The following is a 14,973-nucleotide window of genomic DNA, read 5'->3' on the forward strand; positions in this document are numbered from 1 at the left end:
GGACCTTAGGGACCTTGTGTGTTTAACAATATCCAATAATATTTTTATCCCACAAATTAGAATAGAGTCTTTTTTTATTCTAGAATAGAATTTTTATAGAACACATTCATTTACTCAAATCTGTGTTGTAAATATGTATCTTTAATTATTACATGTTGTCATACAAGCAACCAGTAAGTAAATAGACAAATGTAAGTTTCACAAACCTAATCTGTCTACTTACTAACCAGTTCCCTGTTGGATATACCTGAAAAATGACTCATGATTCTTTAAGGGAGTCAGTTGTAAACTCAGTAAGGGATCTGAACGATTCATTTATTGCACGAGTATGATTCCAATGGCTAATTCTCAAGCAAATTATCCAAATTATCAAGCAAATGATTTTAATTATTCTTTTAATTTGATTAAAAAGAAACGTGTTATACCGAATTCTATGACTGTTTGAATTCTGTGACCATTGTAGGCACTGTTGTCACACTAACCCCAACTTTATCCTTAAAGGTGCAGTATATAATATTGACAGCTAGAGCTTGAAATGAGTAGCCTACTGTAGTCCAAATTCAAAATATTGGAGAGAGTCGTTTCCCCCATCCCTCCTCCTTGATCCGTTGATTTATCGGTTTTAATATTCCTCTGGTGTTAGAGCTTTTTAGATGGATGACGAAGCTTTTAAGGTTGAGTACATTCTGAATTCTCTGAGCCAGTTCGTTTGCTGGCTTTCATGTCCGCAATTACCTGTGTTTTCAGCCAACTGGCAAACCAGGGTGTCGAAATACTATTGGGTAAATTGGCAGTGGGCGGGATCACACAGACTAAAGCAAAAACCGACATTCTGACCCAGAACGCACATTTCAGTAGAATAACTGGCTGTAGAATTGTTTTTCGGAGTCACAAGTATGTGAACTTAGCATGTTTCCTAAATCTCTGTAAACATATTATGGTATTTTTATGCTTTAGTACAGTAAAAAATAAATAAAAAATTACAGCACCTTTAACCCTATCGTCACTACAGCACCTACTACGGTCACAGAATTTGTATAATTATTTATATATAAACATATTTATCAGATTATTTCAGGTCTATGCCACCCCTTCCAATTGAAATTTATTTTTAAAAAAAGCTCAGTTGGATCGAATTAAGTGTTTACACGAAGGCTTGTCCGATTGGGCATATGGACAGAAACAAAGCATTAGTGACGGTCTAGTTTTTTTTGTCCATATTAGCACTCATTTAAGTCGCACCTTGGAGCCCTGCAATTTCAAAGTTTACACACACACATGAAAGTCTGGTGTTTTCTTAGTACAGAATTGCTTATGTAGCAGCATTTACAAGTGGTTACTGCAGTATAAAGGGATCATTTCCCCCACACAAGCTCCGATTTATAACCTCACACATATTAACAGGTATAAAAAAATGAAATCTTATTAGACCATAGGGGTGTATTCACTCATCACATTTACATTCGCATTTGCCCCCTGCAGTCAGTAAATGAACAACCGTCCATATTGGCACAGGGTCACTTTCTAAAACCTTTACACTTACTATACCCCAGTGGTAAAATAACCTTCCAAACTTCACCTGAACAGCAGAACCCATTATGATCTTCAAAAAAAGCTGAAGAAACACCTTTTCCGGAAGCACTTCACTTAATGCACTTATATGCACTAATATGTCTGCTCCTCTCTAGTACTTATGGATATGTGTTATGGTAGCAGTACTTGTTACATTCTCCCACCCTTGGATTAATTGATTTTGCTTGTGTTACTCCCATTTGTCATTTATAAAAGATGTATAAATGTATTGCAAGATGCAAATCATTTTCAAATTATTATATATTTTCAAATTATCATTTAGATATATTTTATTATATAATTTATTTCAAAATTATTATCAGTGACAGATATAGTGTACAATATATGTTATAGGCTATATGAGGAGATGCTGCTTATAATCATGGCTCCCCTCAACATGTCCACTATGAGCCCGAAGCAGTTAAAACACACCAGACAGGTGTATGTGTGTGTCTCTTGTGGGTTCATTAAAAGGACCTGCCTTGTTGCATCAGGGACAAGAACAGAAGGATGAAACAAAAAGTAAGTAAGAGCAAATGAAAGAAGGTGGTTGTGGATTACATTTGGTTACACCTCATTGTCCTTCAGGTGCTAGTCACAGCTTCGCAATACACAGCTTTGTATTATTCTCTAATACACGTTATTGGTATCAACGTGGACCTGGGAATTTGAAGGATCTGAAGAGACTCTGTGTGGAGGAATGCTCTCTGATCTCTTGTCAGGTGTTCTATAAACTCATCAGGCTTTACAGGAGAAAACTCAGAGCCGTTATCTTGGCAATTTGGAGGTTGCAAAAAGTGTTTAATAAAAGGGTGCCATTAATTGTGTCCAATGTGTATTAGAGAACTTTTTTTTATTTCATAATGAAACAAATTCCCCCATTTTCAATTGTTTTACTTCAATGGAAGGTTATATTTTTGTGATTTTCTTGAATAAAAGGTCAAAAGGATTAACAATGCAGATTTATTTTCACAGGCTTCTTTTTTCATATTTATCAAGGGTGCCAAAAATTCTGAGCAGGACTGTATTTAAAACCTGAACTACTTCAAATGGTCAAAAAAGGTGCAAATAAGTAAATGTAACTAAAGTAGTAGGATAATAAATTGAACTGAACGAAGTAATGAATAACTTCAGGGTTCTATGATTGTCTGTGCCCAGCAGGTCTCTCTCTGAGCTTTACTGTACCCCGCAGCTCCTCAAAACCTTTGGGTCATAGACTGACTGACAGTTGCTGTAGGGGGCAGGTGGGATCAGCACGGCTACCTTTCAGAGATGTCAAGAATGAATGATACCATGGCGACCGTTCTTAAGGCTCTGTGGTGTTTATGGTACCCGGTGGCAAATAGATAAATAGCAGTTTCTAGAACTTCCAGACAGACATTCACCTGCCTTCCAATCTTTGCCTCAAAGGCCAAATCTGAAGTGGCATAAAAATCACAAAAATGGGCATTTACACTGAATGTTTATAGAGACAGAGCGACGCACGTCATAATATGAAAACAATTGTTGGATTGGGGAAAACAATCCACAAGTCTCCACTGACTTTGTATTGCGTGAAGCTGCCTGCTTGTCATTTCTTTACAAAAAACAAAACAACATCTAAAAGCTGGTTTGTTGTGACCCAAAAAAACAAGCGTTTAAGGACAAAAAAGTGGATAGGCCTACAGGCAATAAGACGTGAAGCATCAGCTGGAAGAATGGGTAAATTGTGGGATCATGACACTCAGTATGCACTAAAAATACACTATGTGTGCAGCAAACATTTTGTCACTGGTAAGTCAAATATCCAAGGGGCTGTTTATACCTGGCCACTTCATGCGTTTTCTCAGATCGGATAGCTATCTGATTTATCAAAACGATTCCATTTACACATAAATGTGTTTTCGCAAAATGGATATAAATCCGATCTTCAATTCCCGCGCTATATGCAGATTTAATGGAGTTCATGTGACCGAAAGCAACAGATAATGAGCTGCATTTTATTAATCATCATCAGCTAATTTAAAAAAATCAAAGACCGCAATAAGAGAGAGCGGCAACAGGCCTGGTAAGATCATTTCGTGTCTTTACTTTTAATGAAGCTGATTGTGTGTTAAGCGTCAGCGACTTACTTTCACAAAGGCCTTGTTTACATTGCAGGTCTTGATGCCCAATTCTGATTTGTTGCCTATATCCTATTTTTTGACCGTCCGTTTACACGTTCTTTCAATTGTGACCCATGTCCGATTCGTGCGTTTACACTTGACATACTATCTGAAAAGTCGTGCATGCTTAAAGGTTTTTTTTACACAGATAGACGAATGTGAAATATGCTTGATGCTAACTCTGCGATACATGCGAAGGAGGAGGATGAAAAGGGCCATCATTGCAGCCTGCGCATGCTTCAGTTATTGTGTGCGAGAGAGATCTCAGGACTGGTGGGAACATACAACACGATCTCATGAAAGTGCGGATCTATTCCACGAATTTTATTTCTCGTGCTATTTATACGCCAAAAATATTTTTTGCGTGCATGATACGCACTGTAAACCCCTTGGGAAGGATTAGGGGTGTGGAGTGCGTGCGTATTACATGCCATAAAGTGCATATCATATGCACGCGATAACTGCGTATCATATGCACGCAAAAAGTATTTTTGGCGTAAATGGCACGAGAAATAAAATGTGTGGTATCTGCTATATATACGCACTTTCATGAGATCGTGGCGCACTTCAACGAGGAGCAGTGGGTCGGAAATTTTAGGATGAGCAAGCCAACCTTTGATATGTTGTGTCAAAGTGGGTCCACATTCCTCTCCTACGACGACACCATCCGTCCCTTTGCAGATGCGCGTCAGGGTTTCTCTCACCATTAAAACGCGGAGAAGTAGCCTAATGCCTCAGAAAATCCGATCTGCCTGTTTATATGACAGTTGCGTTGGCACATATCTGATTTATTTCCACATATATGAACGAGGCCTGAAACCGATTTCGAAACATCCGAATGCATGCGTTTTTTTTTCCTGTTTACACTTGTCATAGAACACATCCGATCTGTGTCACATATGAACAAAAAAATCGGAATTGGGTCACATTTGACAGTTTACACACTGGCTTGATGAAGAGATGCTCAGCTGCTCATATCTGCCTATAACATGACATATAGCCTATAGGCTATGACACGCTCTCACACCTTCTTTTTTTTTCGCATTGTTGGGAGGAGTAAAATTTACATATGTTCTTTCAAAAACCAGATGCATTTACACTTGTCCAGTTTCGTCTGGAATGCGGCCCAGACCACCTCCTGAAGTGGTTTGAGCGATCGGATTTAAATCCGTCTCGAATGTGTTTCGGAGGGCATTTACACCTGATCTTTTCACGATTGGATAGCTATCCGATCACAGAATACACATGAAGTGGCCAGGTGTAAACAGCCCCATATGCCAGTTTTATATATTATATTTCTGTAAGATAAGCTATCCCTGTTGCCGATTACGTCCCACCTGGAACAATTGCTACAAAGAAATTCTGAATTATTACACCGGGTAGATCACCGCGGGATTAAAATAGGTTTTTCTTCAAAGAGCCAGAAGTCCCTATTTTGAGTTTGGAGAACTTGGCACAACACATGAACAATGATGCTAGCTTTAGCGTTTCTGGCAGGACAGAAGATGTCACCAGACCATCGCAAAATATCGTCCTCAAGGAGATGATTTTTGGAATAAAATATAACAATGCACAATTACACTGACACCGCCGATTGGGTGTCACCGATCAAATACATTTACCGTATCTGAGAGAAATGTAGCAGAGGGTTGATGTCTCTTCAAAGGAAGATTACAGCGAGTCAGCAACTCTCTGCTGTATAGTTTGATGGTTTGCTTCACGATGTGAGTACAGGACTCTTTAACTTCACTGTACATTACTGGTAGACATTTTTTTTTAATTTTCCAAAACAATAAGGACCTAGGCCTTTTTTTTGTCTCCCACTTTTTGGTTCTCGCGGCGCTTGAGCTGTCAGGCGTGCTTTCGGTTGTAATGACAATGACGTAATTCAGGGCGGCACAAGTTCGCGTTCATTTACACTGAACCAAAACAGTATCCGGGTCACCTTTGATACTAGGGCTGAGGTGGGTCAGACCCGTCATATTTTAAGTCTGCTTTTATGCGGCATTGTGTGTTTACACAGAATTCTGAGCAGACACAGAGCAGCTTTAAGGCCCGTTCACACCAAGCACGATAACTATAAAGATAACGATAAAGATAACTATATATGCGTCCACACCAACGACCGATAACGGTCTTTTTATTCTAAGCACGCGCGCGCCCGCCCCATTTTAAATGCGCGAGACCTTTAAATTAGAATGGATTCTGATTGCCTGTCAGTGTTTTATCGTTTGACAGCTGGAAAAAAATCGTTCTGAAAGTGATCCCAACGATATCGTTCCTCATATCTTTATCGTTATAGTTGTGGTGTGAACTCTGTTATTCTTTAATATGGAGAACGATTTTTAGAATTATATCTTTGTCGTTATCTTTATAGTTATCGTGCTTGGTGTGAACGGGCCTTTAGAGTAGCCTTAACTCGAAGATGCAAAATACCTTAATTCCTCTCTCTTTCTATAGCCTAACTCTTTAAAGATATATGTCCAGATGCCCACTGGTGCTTCAACTGCCAATGAATGCTCCCAAGTATACTACCAAGATCCTGAAGCAGTATGCAAAGATCTTTTCAAATGAATTTACATAGGAATTCTAAAGTTTGAAGCCATATTTTGCTGATTTCAGACAATTTATTATCAACGGCTGCAGCATTGTAGCTGCATAAACTCCACAGGTTCAAACCTGATGAACATGTTCCCCAGCATGCTATGAGAGCCACTTGTGCCTAAATGGAAGCAAGAACATCTGATAATCTATACAGAGAGTGACATGATAAAGGTCACAAATTTACTTATTTGAATAGTGCAGAATCCTAAATTCATATTTTATGTCATAACATTTCTTGATTAAAAAATGTCTTCAAAATCCTAAAACTGTTTAGATCAGGGGTTCTCAACTCTGGCCCTCAAGATCTACTTTTCTGCAAAGTTTAAATCAAAATGACTTGCCTGTATAACTTTTTAGTATTGGTGAAGAGCTTGATTAGCTTGTTCACATGTGCTTGATTATGGTAGGAGCAAAACTCTGCTTGAAAATGGACCTCGAGGGGGCAGAGTTGAGGATTAAATATGATTTTGAATCACAGATTTTTCAATGCGGCAAGACTTTTAAACCCTACTTAATATTAAAAGCATAATAATTCATAAACCAATTCAATCCTAAAAACAATCTTATGAAATAATTTGAAACATCTCATATTCACCCCAAAACAGTGACACAGCTCTTCTCTAAGCCAAAATGTGTTCGGAGCACTTCAAAATCAGTTCATTTCATCTCATTTGCGTTTGATTTTGAATGAAATGACAGGCAGTACCACATCAACATTACAGTTTTCCTTCTGAATTACTGCCTTAACGTGACCCACAAAATTTTAAAAGGTTAAAAACGTTCAAATTCCCAGAGTTTAAAAACACTTTGTCATCAGTGGTTACAAATATCTAACAGATGATGTGTGTGAATGTCTTTCTAAAAGAATTGTTCTGAATTGTATTAAATTTGCACTTAAAAATCACAAATCTTAAAAGTATATTTCTAAAAACTTTACTTGAAGATAATATGAAATGAATTAAATAAAAAGCCACTTAAATCTACTTAAAGAGAGTACACTTTCATGATGGTTTCTTAACTCGCTTTAAAAAAAAGTGCACTTTCTAATGATTGATTTAAAAATCTTTTGTCACACTTTAAAGAAGAACACTTATTTTGATGTGTGAAATAACATACTAAAGCATATTACATTCAGAGTTAATATTTTTAAGACAATAGTCATATTTAAGACAATCAAGTCATTATGAAATTACATATAATGATGTACTTAAGTTTTATTTAAAGGGGTACTTCACTGCTGACAAAACAGGCTTTCAATAAAACTTGGCTGGCTATGCAGTAGTCAGTGCACAAATTTGTTAATTATATCATGAACTATATGATATACATTTCGATTGTCAAATATGTGAAAGTGAATGTGCTTTGTCGTTTAAACACCTTTTAATAATCATGTTAGTTGTCGTTTAAAAACCTTTTAATGATCATGTTAGTTGATCCATAACGCACAATGGGCTCCACCATGTTAGCTTGCATCACAATTCAGAGAATCGCATCTGACGGATTTACATCACGTAAATTAATCCATTTCTTCCAAAATACATAAAAGTAAGTGGCCAGTGAACTGGGAGAAGAATAGAGTAAATGTTATAGTTTCCTACACAATTTGTATCTGATATGAATAAAACATTTTAAATTATAATTGCCAAATTATAATTGAAAGGATTATTATTGCAGCTTCCATCAGTAGCCTATATGGAATATTGTATGTCTGAATATATCAGTGACGCACTGAACGTTCTAATTACACCGGTGTTCGTACGCATCAAAGGGTTAACTTAAAATCAATCAAATTTTGAGGGTGGAGGCGGGACAATTTGAAACTGAGGGGGCAATGCCCTGTTTTGCCCCCTCGTGGTGCCGGCCCTGCTTTATTTGCAAATACTTCTTAGCAAACTTTTAGTTATAATGGTGTCGACTTGTATTGTTCCCGGGTGCAAGAATTCAGTAAACGTTGAGCAGGAGTGGGTTACTTTCGGTTTCCAGTGAAGGATCCAGCGCGATGTAGGGAGTGGCTAAAGGCCAACAAATAGTAAATATGGAGAGAACACTGTGAGGGAAAGTCTGAAAAGCCTCCATGATTGTAGTCAACATTTCAAACTAGATGACGAGAAAAAACTGAAAGTGAAAATGCCATTCCATCAGTTCGACCCGAAGAAAAACACAGTAGCGTACAGGTGACATTGTAACCTGTATGCAACTGGTGACATGCGCGTACATTTTAATACAATACCCTTACAAAAAGTGTTCTGTTAATTACCCTCTGTCAATCTGACTGTCTGTAGGCGGGGATACAAAAATGCAAAAGTATAATCAGTAGTTTTCAAGCCCTAGAGCTGTCAAAAATCTGCCTGATGATGCAAAAAGCTGACGTTTTCGCTGACAAATAAACGTAAATTTCTCTGTCCAGGTATGGAGGACAAGTAAACATTGTTCATTTACATATACTACCGACAGCGTAACAATACAAAGCAGGCTGAAAAATCAATGGTTACACTTTGATATACATTTAAAATAATACATTTTCATTTGATTGTAAATAACATGTAATTAAGTGTCCAAAAACATTACATTCTGTTCACACTTAAGTACATATTTCTGTAGTAATCTTATTAAAAGTATGCTAAAGTGTACTTCTTTTTCTAAATGATAATCTGTAAGAGAGTGCATACATTTAAATGACCCACCTTGGACAAACAACCTCTTCCAGAAGATTCTACCCACATGGATCCCTCCCAGAAATAACAGATTGGACAGAATCAGAAGAGCCGTGGAGAGGGCGGAGATTAGAGCTAGGCCACGTCTCTGCATCCGAGGTGACAGACAGCACACCTAAGGCCAGATCAAAAGTGCTTGTTATTATTTATGCTGTGCTATGTGGCATTTATTGAGTGATCTTATAACTGAACTTTATCTAAGGCCGATACTTAACGAGAGCATTTGTGTGAACTCACAATAGTGTGATAAAGAGGACGAGAGGAGAAGAGGAGTGCGAGAACATTCTCCACCAAGACCCCGATCCAGTTCAGGAGGGCCCAGTACTGCAGGTAGTCATGGCAACCATGCCAGAAACACACAAATCCGAACGCCAGCGCAGTGGAGACAATCTTCCGGAACACACCATGACGTGAGCCTCCCAACGGCACATATATGTACCTAAAAGCACATACAAAAACACACATATGAATGACAATTAACAATTAAGTAGTTTTAATATTGAGTTGTTTTCTGTCCCTTAAACCCTTAATCCTTCAAAAAGCATTTTTGCATCAAGACATTATTTAATGTGTTTAATTAAGGGGGCATTCTCTCTGTGTGTTAATGTGTGAAAAAAGAGGAAAAGATTATTTACTGTCTGTAAAACTGCTACCGTTCCCCTAATAATAATAATGACAGCAGGAGAGAGAGAGAATTCTGAACTAAACCCGATCTTTCTCTACAGCAGTATAGTAGAGTTTCCATTTCAGGGCTGAGAGAGCACCAATCTGTTCTAATGAGGCTGCTGGGATAGTGGAGGACTTGACTCATCTGTGTGTGTCTGTGAGAGAGAGATAGTGAAGAGGATAAGATTAGCTTTTGACCACAGCTCCAGCTGACAGCGTATGTATAGAGATCAAGAAGAAAAGATCAACTGTGCTTTATTTTATCTCACTTAAAAAAAAATCTCTGCTCTTCTATTTTTATTCTTCAACATTCATGTGTCTGTCTCTCCTCTATAGGACCCCTAATAGGATAGATGGATTTTTGTGGATTCACTGATATGTTAACTGGACTTACTGATAAGGCTTTTTGCCAGTTTCATCTAATACAATAAAAGAGAAGCAATATTATGCTCTGAATAAGTCTGGTTTTCCAGCAAAATTATCTAAATATTCTTAAAACAAGACTTGGCGTACTTGAAGAAAAATTGTGTCGTCAGAGAATGTCTTTTATTTTCATTTTGCTTTTGGCAAAACATTTTTTTTTTTTAAGCATATACACTATGGTTCCATAAATATTTTTTGAACAAAATTAAAACTTTTATTCAGGAAAGATGCATTAAATTGATCAAAGGTTACAGTAAATATATTTACATGATACAAAAGATTTCGATTTCACTTAAGCTAAATACTGTTCTGTCATGACAACTCTCAGGAGATTGGTATGGTAATAGAGATTGGTGTGGTAATGGATATGGCAATGTTAATGTATTTGGTCTTGGCGGTATAGATCTGCTAAACTGCTGCTGCTGCAAAGCATGTACTGAGACTTGCTACTGCCAATACATTCACAGACATGCTTCTGTAAGCATGTAAGATATTCTGCTGCTGCACATAAATGTAACATGCATGAATAAACCCCCATAGCAGATCTATACAGGTGGAGCTGGGGAAAGGGGAGGGTTTCTGAAAGCACGCTGCAGACTAGAGATGCGCGGTTTGCGGTTACAGCAGCGGACTCCGCGGATAAACCGCGGATCGGTCGGATGACGTGACGAAAAATAATATTTGAATTAAATTCGGGCGGGTGGCGGGCGGTTGAACCAAACAAATGAAAAATATTATGTATACACCAATCAGCGGATGGCGGGCGGGTGCGGTTTTGAAAATTGGTCAAAAACGTTGGTGCGGATGGATGGCGGACGGATGTCGCCTTGGCTACGGTTTCGTTCCAATGAACTGCAGTAGCGAAGGCGACATCTAGTGTATACATCTATACACGCCAGCGGGCGGGTATAGATATATACACTAGATGTCGCTTGGCTACGGTTTCGTTCCAATGAACTGCAGTAGCCAAGGCGACATCTATGTATACATCTATACCCGCCCGCGCCGTCAGATCATTTGGACGTGTGCTGTTTTCAAGAGATAACAACGATATAAATACTGTTCGTTTTCTCACACAAACCGCTCGTTTCGTGTCTTAGGCCATCAATGTGTACTTATGATGGGGAATTGTTTCATTTGGACGTGGGTAATTGTTTTAATTTGGACTCTGTGCTTGTGTTTTGAGACAGTGACTATAGACCTGCATTATATGACTGACAGACAAGAACGGTTTGACCTAAAAATATCAAAATTGAAACTACTGCGGAAACAAAGACACCTACATCTTGGATGCCCTAGAGGTAAGCTAAAACATATCAAAAATTAATTTCAAAGTGAACTATCCCTTTAAGCAGCACAACTGTTTTCAACATTGATAATAATAAGAAATGTTTCTTGAGCAGCAAATCAGCATATTATAATGATTTCTGAGAGATCATGTCACACTGAAGACTGGAGTAATGATGCTGAAAATTCAGCTTTGTCATCACAGGAAAAAATTATATTTTAAAATACATTAAAGGGGACCAATAGCTTGTTTGCACATGATGTCACTGCTGTGTTCCGTCTGCTGATACTAAAATTAATATGGATACCTGCTTATACATTTTGTTTTGCTTTTGACTTAGTTAAATATTCACATTGTTCATGGTATCGTTTGCAGGGAACAGAAGCTATTTTATCCCATTGCATGATCATTTGCTATTTTCACTTAAGTTTTGTACAATCCCGTTCACAATGTTGATCTGGTTATCGTGAAAACAGTCACGCGCTGCTGCTGCTGCTGCTGCTGAAGTTCCATATCATATGATAGAAAATGTCTAAATAAAAATTGTGTTCAACAAAATGTCAGAAGTCCATCCATTTCTTTGTTGGAAAGGTAAAATATTCGAGGAGGAGGAGAGTCGGAGGGTCAGATTCAGTGGACAAACAATAACACACTGTATATTTTTTTAATTTATTTCAAACCTGTTCACAAGCTTCTATGGTTTGACTTTGGTTGTCATTTGTTGAAGTGGCTGCGTGCAAGTTATGCTAATTCACAAGCCAAGTGAGTCAAGTGACTCACAAATGTAATGTTAAAGCTACACTGTGTAGGATTTTCTCCCATCTAGCGTGAAATTGTTTATGACTACCAACTGAATATTACTTTCTAGCCCCTCCCATTCCGAGGGCGTTTTAACTCCTACGGTGGCCATATTATTTCAAATCTGCCGGCAGTCTCGAGTAATCTTCCCCTCGCATTTCGTCACGGTGTCACTGAGTGTAAAACGCGAAAGGCGAAGCTTGAATTTCCAGGTATGTCCCTCTTTGGCGAATGTATTTTGTAAAAAGTTACACAGTGTAGCTTTAATTATTAAACCAAACAATTATAAAACGTTCAAAAACTACATTGAACAAAACTTCCTCTATGAACAACAAAAAACTCTGGAACTCTCTGAGAACTATTTCTAACATGGATTTTAAAAAACAACATCTCGTTACTACTGACGATTTTAAGAAAGCAAATGAGTTGAATTACTTTTTTATAAGGTTTGATAATAATAAAACGATTAGGTGATTACAGTTTTAGATTTCAAGTCAGTTGAAATTTTTTGTCAGTTATCAGATTTCGCTCCCCCTCTGACGTAGGAAAGGGATTTTATATTATAACCGCCCCTTAATCAGCACGTTTCCATGGTTTCCACCCATGGCGCCGCCATTTGGTTTTAGCAAGCGACAACAGTGTAACCAGTTCTAACGCAATGGCAAAAGTTCGAGCAAAGCATGCAAACTGTTCTGTCGCTGGATACCATTTGACCAAAAAAATAAATAAAATAATCACAGTGGTCTTATAAAGACCTCAGGGAACTGTGTCAACATGTTAAACATGTCGACGAGATGAATCAATGCAACTCCACAACAACATAAATGTATCCACTAACCATTCAGAAACGTCCAGGTGCAGTCTAAAGTTGCAACCTCTTCCTGAGTCTCTCTGTAAGGCTGCACTTAGCTACTGTTTATTTCTGAGATTTTGGCTGACTGAAATTATTCGCGCGTTGTGTTATTGTATCCGAACTAAGCTCTCGTGTAAAGGATCTAACGTCTTCTGAATGTGGCGGGGAGCAGCAACTCATTTGCATTTAAAGGGACACACACAAAAACAGCGCGTTTTTGCTCACAAATTTGACAAGCTATAATAAATAATCTGGCGGGTATTTTGAGCTGAAATTGCACAGAAACATTTTGGGGACACCATAGATTTATATTACATCTTGTAAAAAGGGGCATAATATGTCACCTTTAAGTATGCACAGAAAAAGATTCAAGCCATGTTTTATTTCCAATGTATATCAGCTTCTGCCATCAGGGAAGCGTTATAGCGTCCCACTTTGTAATAGCAACTTACAAAAAATATACCTGTATCTAGTAATATTTTAAATGGTAAGTTGTCACAATTTAGTCATTGTTATGAATTCTTTGTAATGTTTTAATTATTATTTCTTCCCGTTTAATGTTGTTGTCGCGTGTTGTGTGTGTGCGTGTTGTGTACTACTGCAGCTTTGAGTCCAAGACAAATTTCCTGAAAAAGGACAATAAAGTATACTCTACTCTACTCTCTTTAATTTTTCATTCACCAACTTTGTGAAGTAACTGCATTGTGGTAGTCAATGAGATGCAACCACCCAGCTTCATTTTCAACTTCTGTTCATCTGACTGTGAAATTCCCACAATTCCACTAATCTTCTGCTCTCAGAGCAAGATTACACAGAGAACACATCACTCTCTTTATCTAATAGCTCAAAAACTCTGAAGAGACACATATCTAAAGGTAAGAATCTTCAATCGTCTCAAATAATAATATGAAAGTTTGGACATCATGACAACTGATTAGACTGGTCAGTATGGTTGGATTGATACCAAAAATGTGGCTTTGGTGCAATACCAGCATCTGGTCCTCGGTATCTTGACTAAATAGATACCTTGGACAACACCTAAACAGCCTTGAGTGACCGATGAAACTTGGGATATATACTGTATATATACACATACTACATACATAATATATATTGTTTATAGATATTCTGTTTCACAGATTGCATCAATACACACTGGAAATTCAAACACTGGACTATAATAATAATAATAAATAATATAACAACTTTTCTTACAAGCAACAAACATGCTTTGCAATTGTTGTCTGATAGGCTTCCCATTAATATTTCTACATCATGCTTTGCAATTGTTGTCTGATAGGCTTCTCATTTATATTTCTACATGAATATGAGATTTCATACTTAAAGAGCTTTGGTGATAATTATGTTCTGCCACAAAAAAAAAAAAGTGTAGAATAATCTTTCTTATGTTAAACATTCCATTAGGATTTGATTTACAAATAAATTACGATTCACGAAATGAAATAGTTATGTCAAATTCAGCAAAATGCACTTAAACACCCACTTAATTAATCACATTACCTTCATATCACACTTCCTGAACTGAACACATTATTGTCCACGCAAGGTAATGAAATCTGCGAAATGATAATATAGTAACATGGTACTTTTTCAGTACATGACCAGGTATACCAAGCAATCCCAAAGGATCTTGCATTCTGTTTCGGTTTCTTTTGTTAAGCTGCTTTCTAAAGCACAAGCGTAGACGTTGCCCTGCTGAGAAAAGTGTTTATGGGCGCATTTTCATTATGAACAGAAACAATAAGGTCTCGTTATGGCTCTGTGGCCACCGCAGTATAATCTCAGCCCTCTCTCGCCCTTATATAAGCTCATATGAACTGTGTCTTTGATTTGATTGTTGTGAGCACATTTCAATAGACAGGAGATGACACTCAACAGGCTAAAAGCGAG

At 37.6% G+C, this 14,973-nt stretch overlaps 1 protein-coding gene across 1 annotated transcript in view; it reads right to left on the reverse strand.

Annotated features, from left to right (window-relative positions):
• hhat (hedgehog acyltransferase) overlaps positions 1-14,973 on the reverse strand; it is a 52,335-nt gene that overhangs the window by 6,083 nt on the left and 31,279 nt on the right. Inside the window, exons 10-11 of the mRNA XM_084392470.1 lie at positions 9,272-9,473; positions 9,005-9,149 (exon numbers count right to left, since the gene is read on the reverse strand). Of these exons, the coding sequence (XP_084248596.1) occupies positions 9,005-9,149; positions 9,272-9,473 (347 nt within the window). The remainder of the gene's footprint in view (positions 1-9,004; positions 9,150-9,271; positions 9,474-14,973) is intronic.

This window comes from Rutilus rutilus (genome assembly GCF_951802725.1).
Source record: "Rutilus rutilus genome assembly, chromosome: 21".
NCBI classification, from domain to species: Eukaryota; Metazoa; Chordata; class Actinopteri; order Cypriniformes; family Leuciscidae; genus Rutilus; species Rutilus rutilus.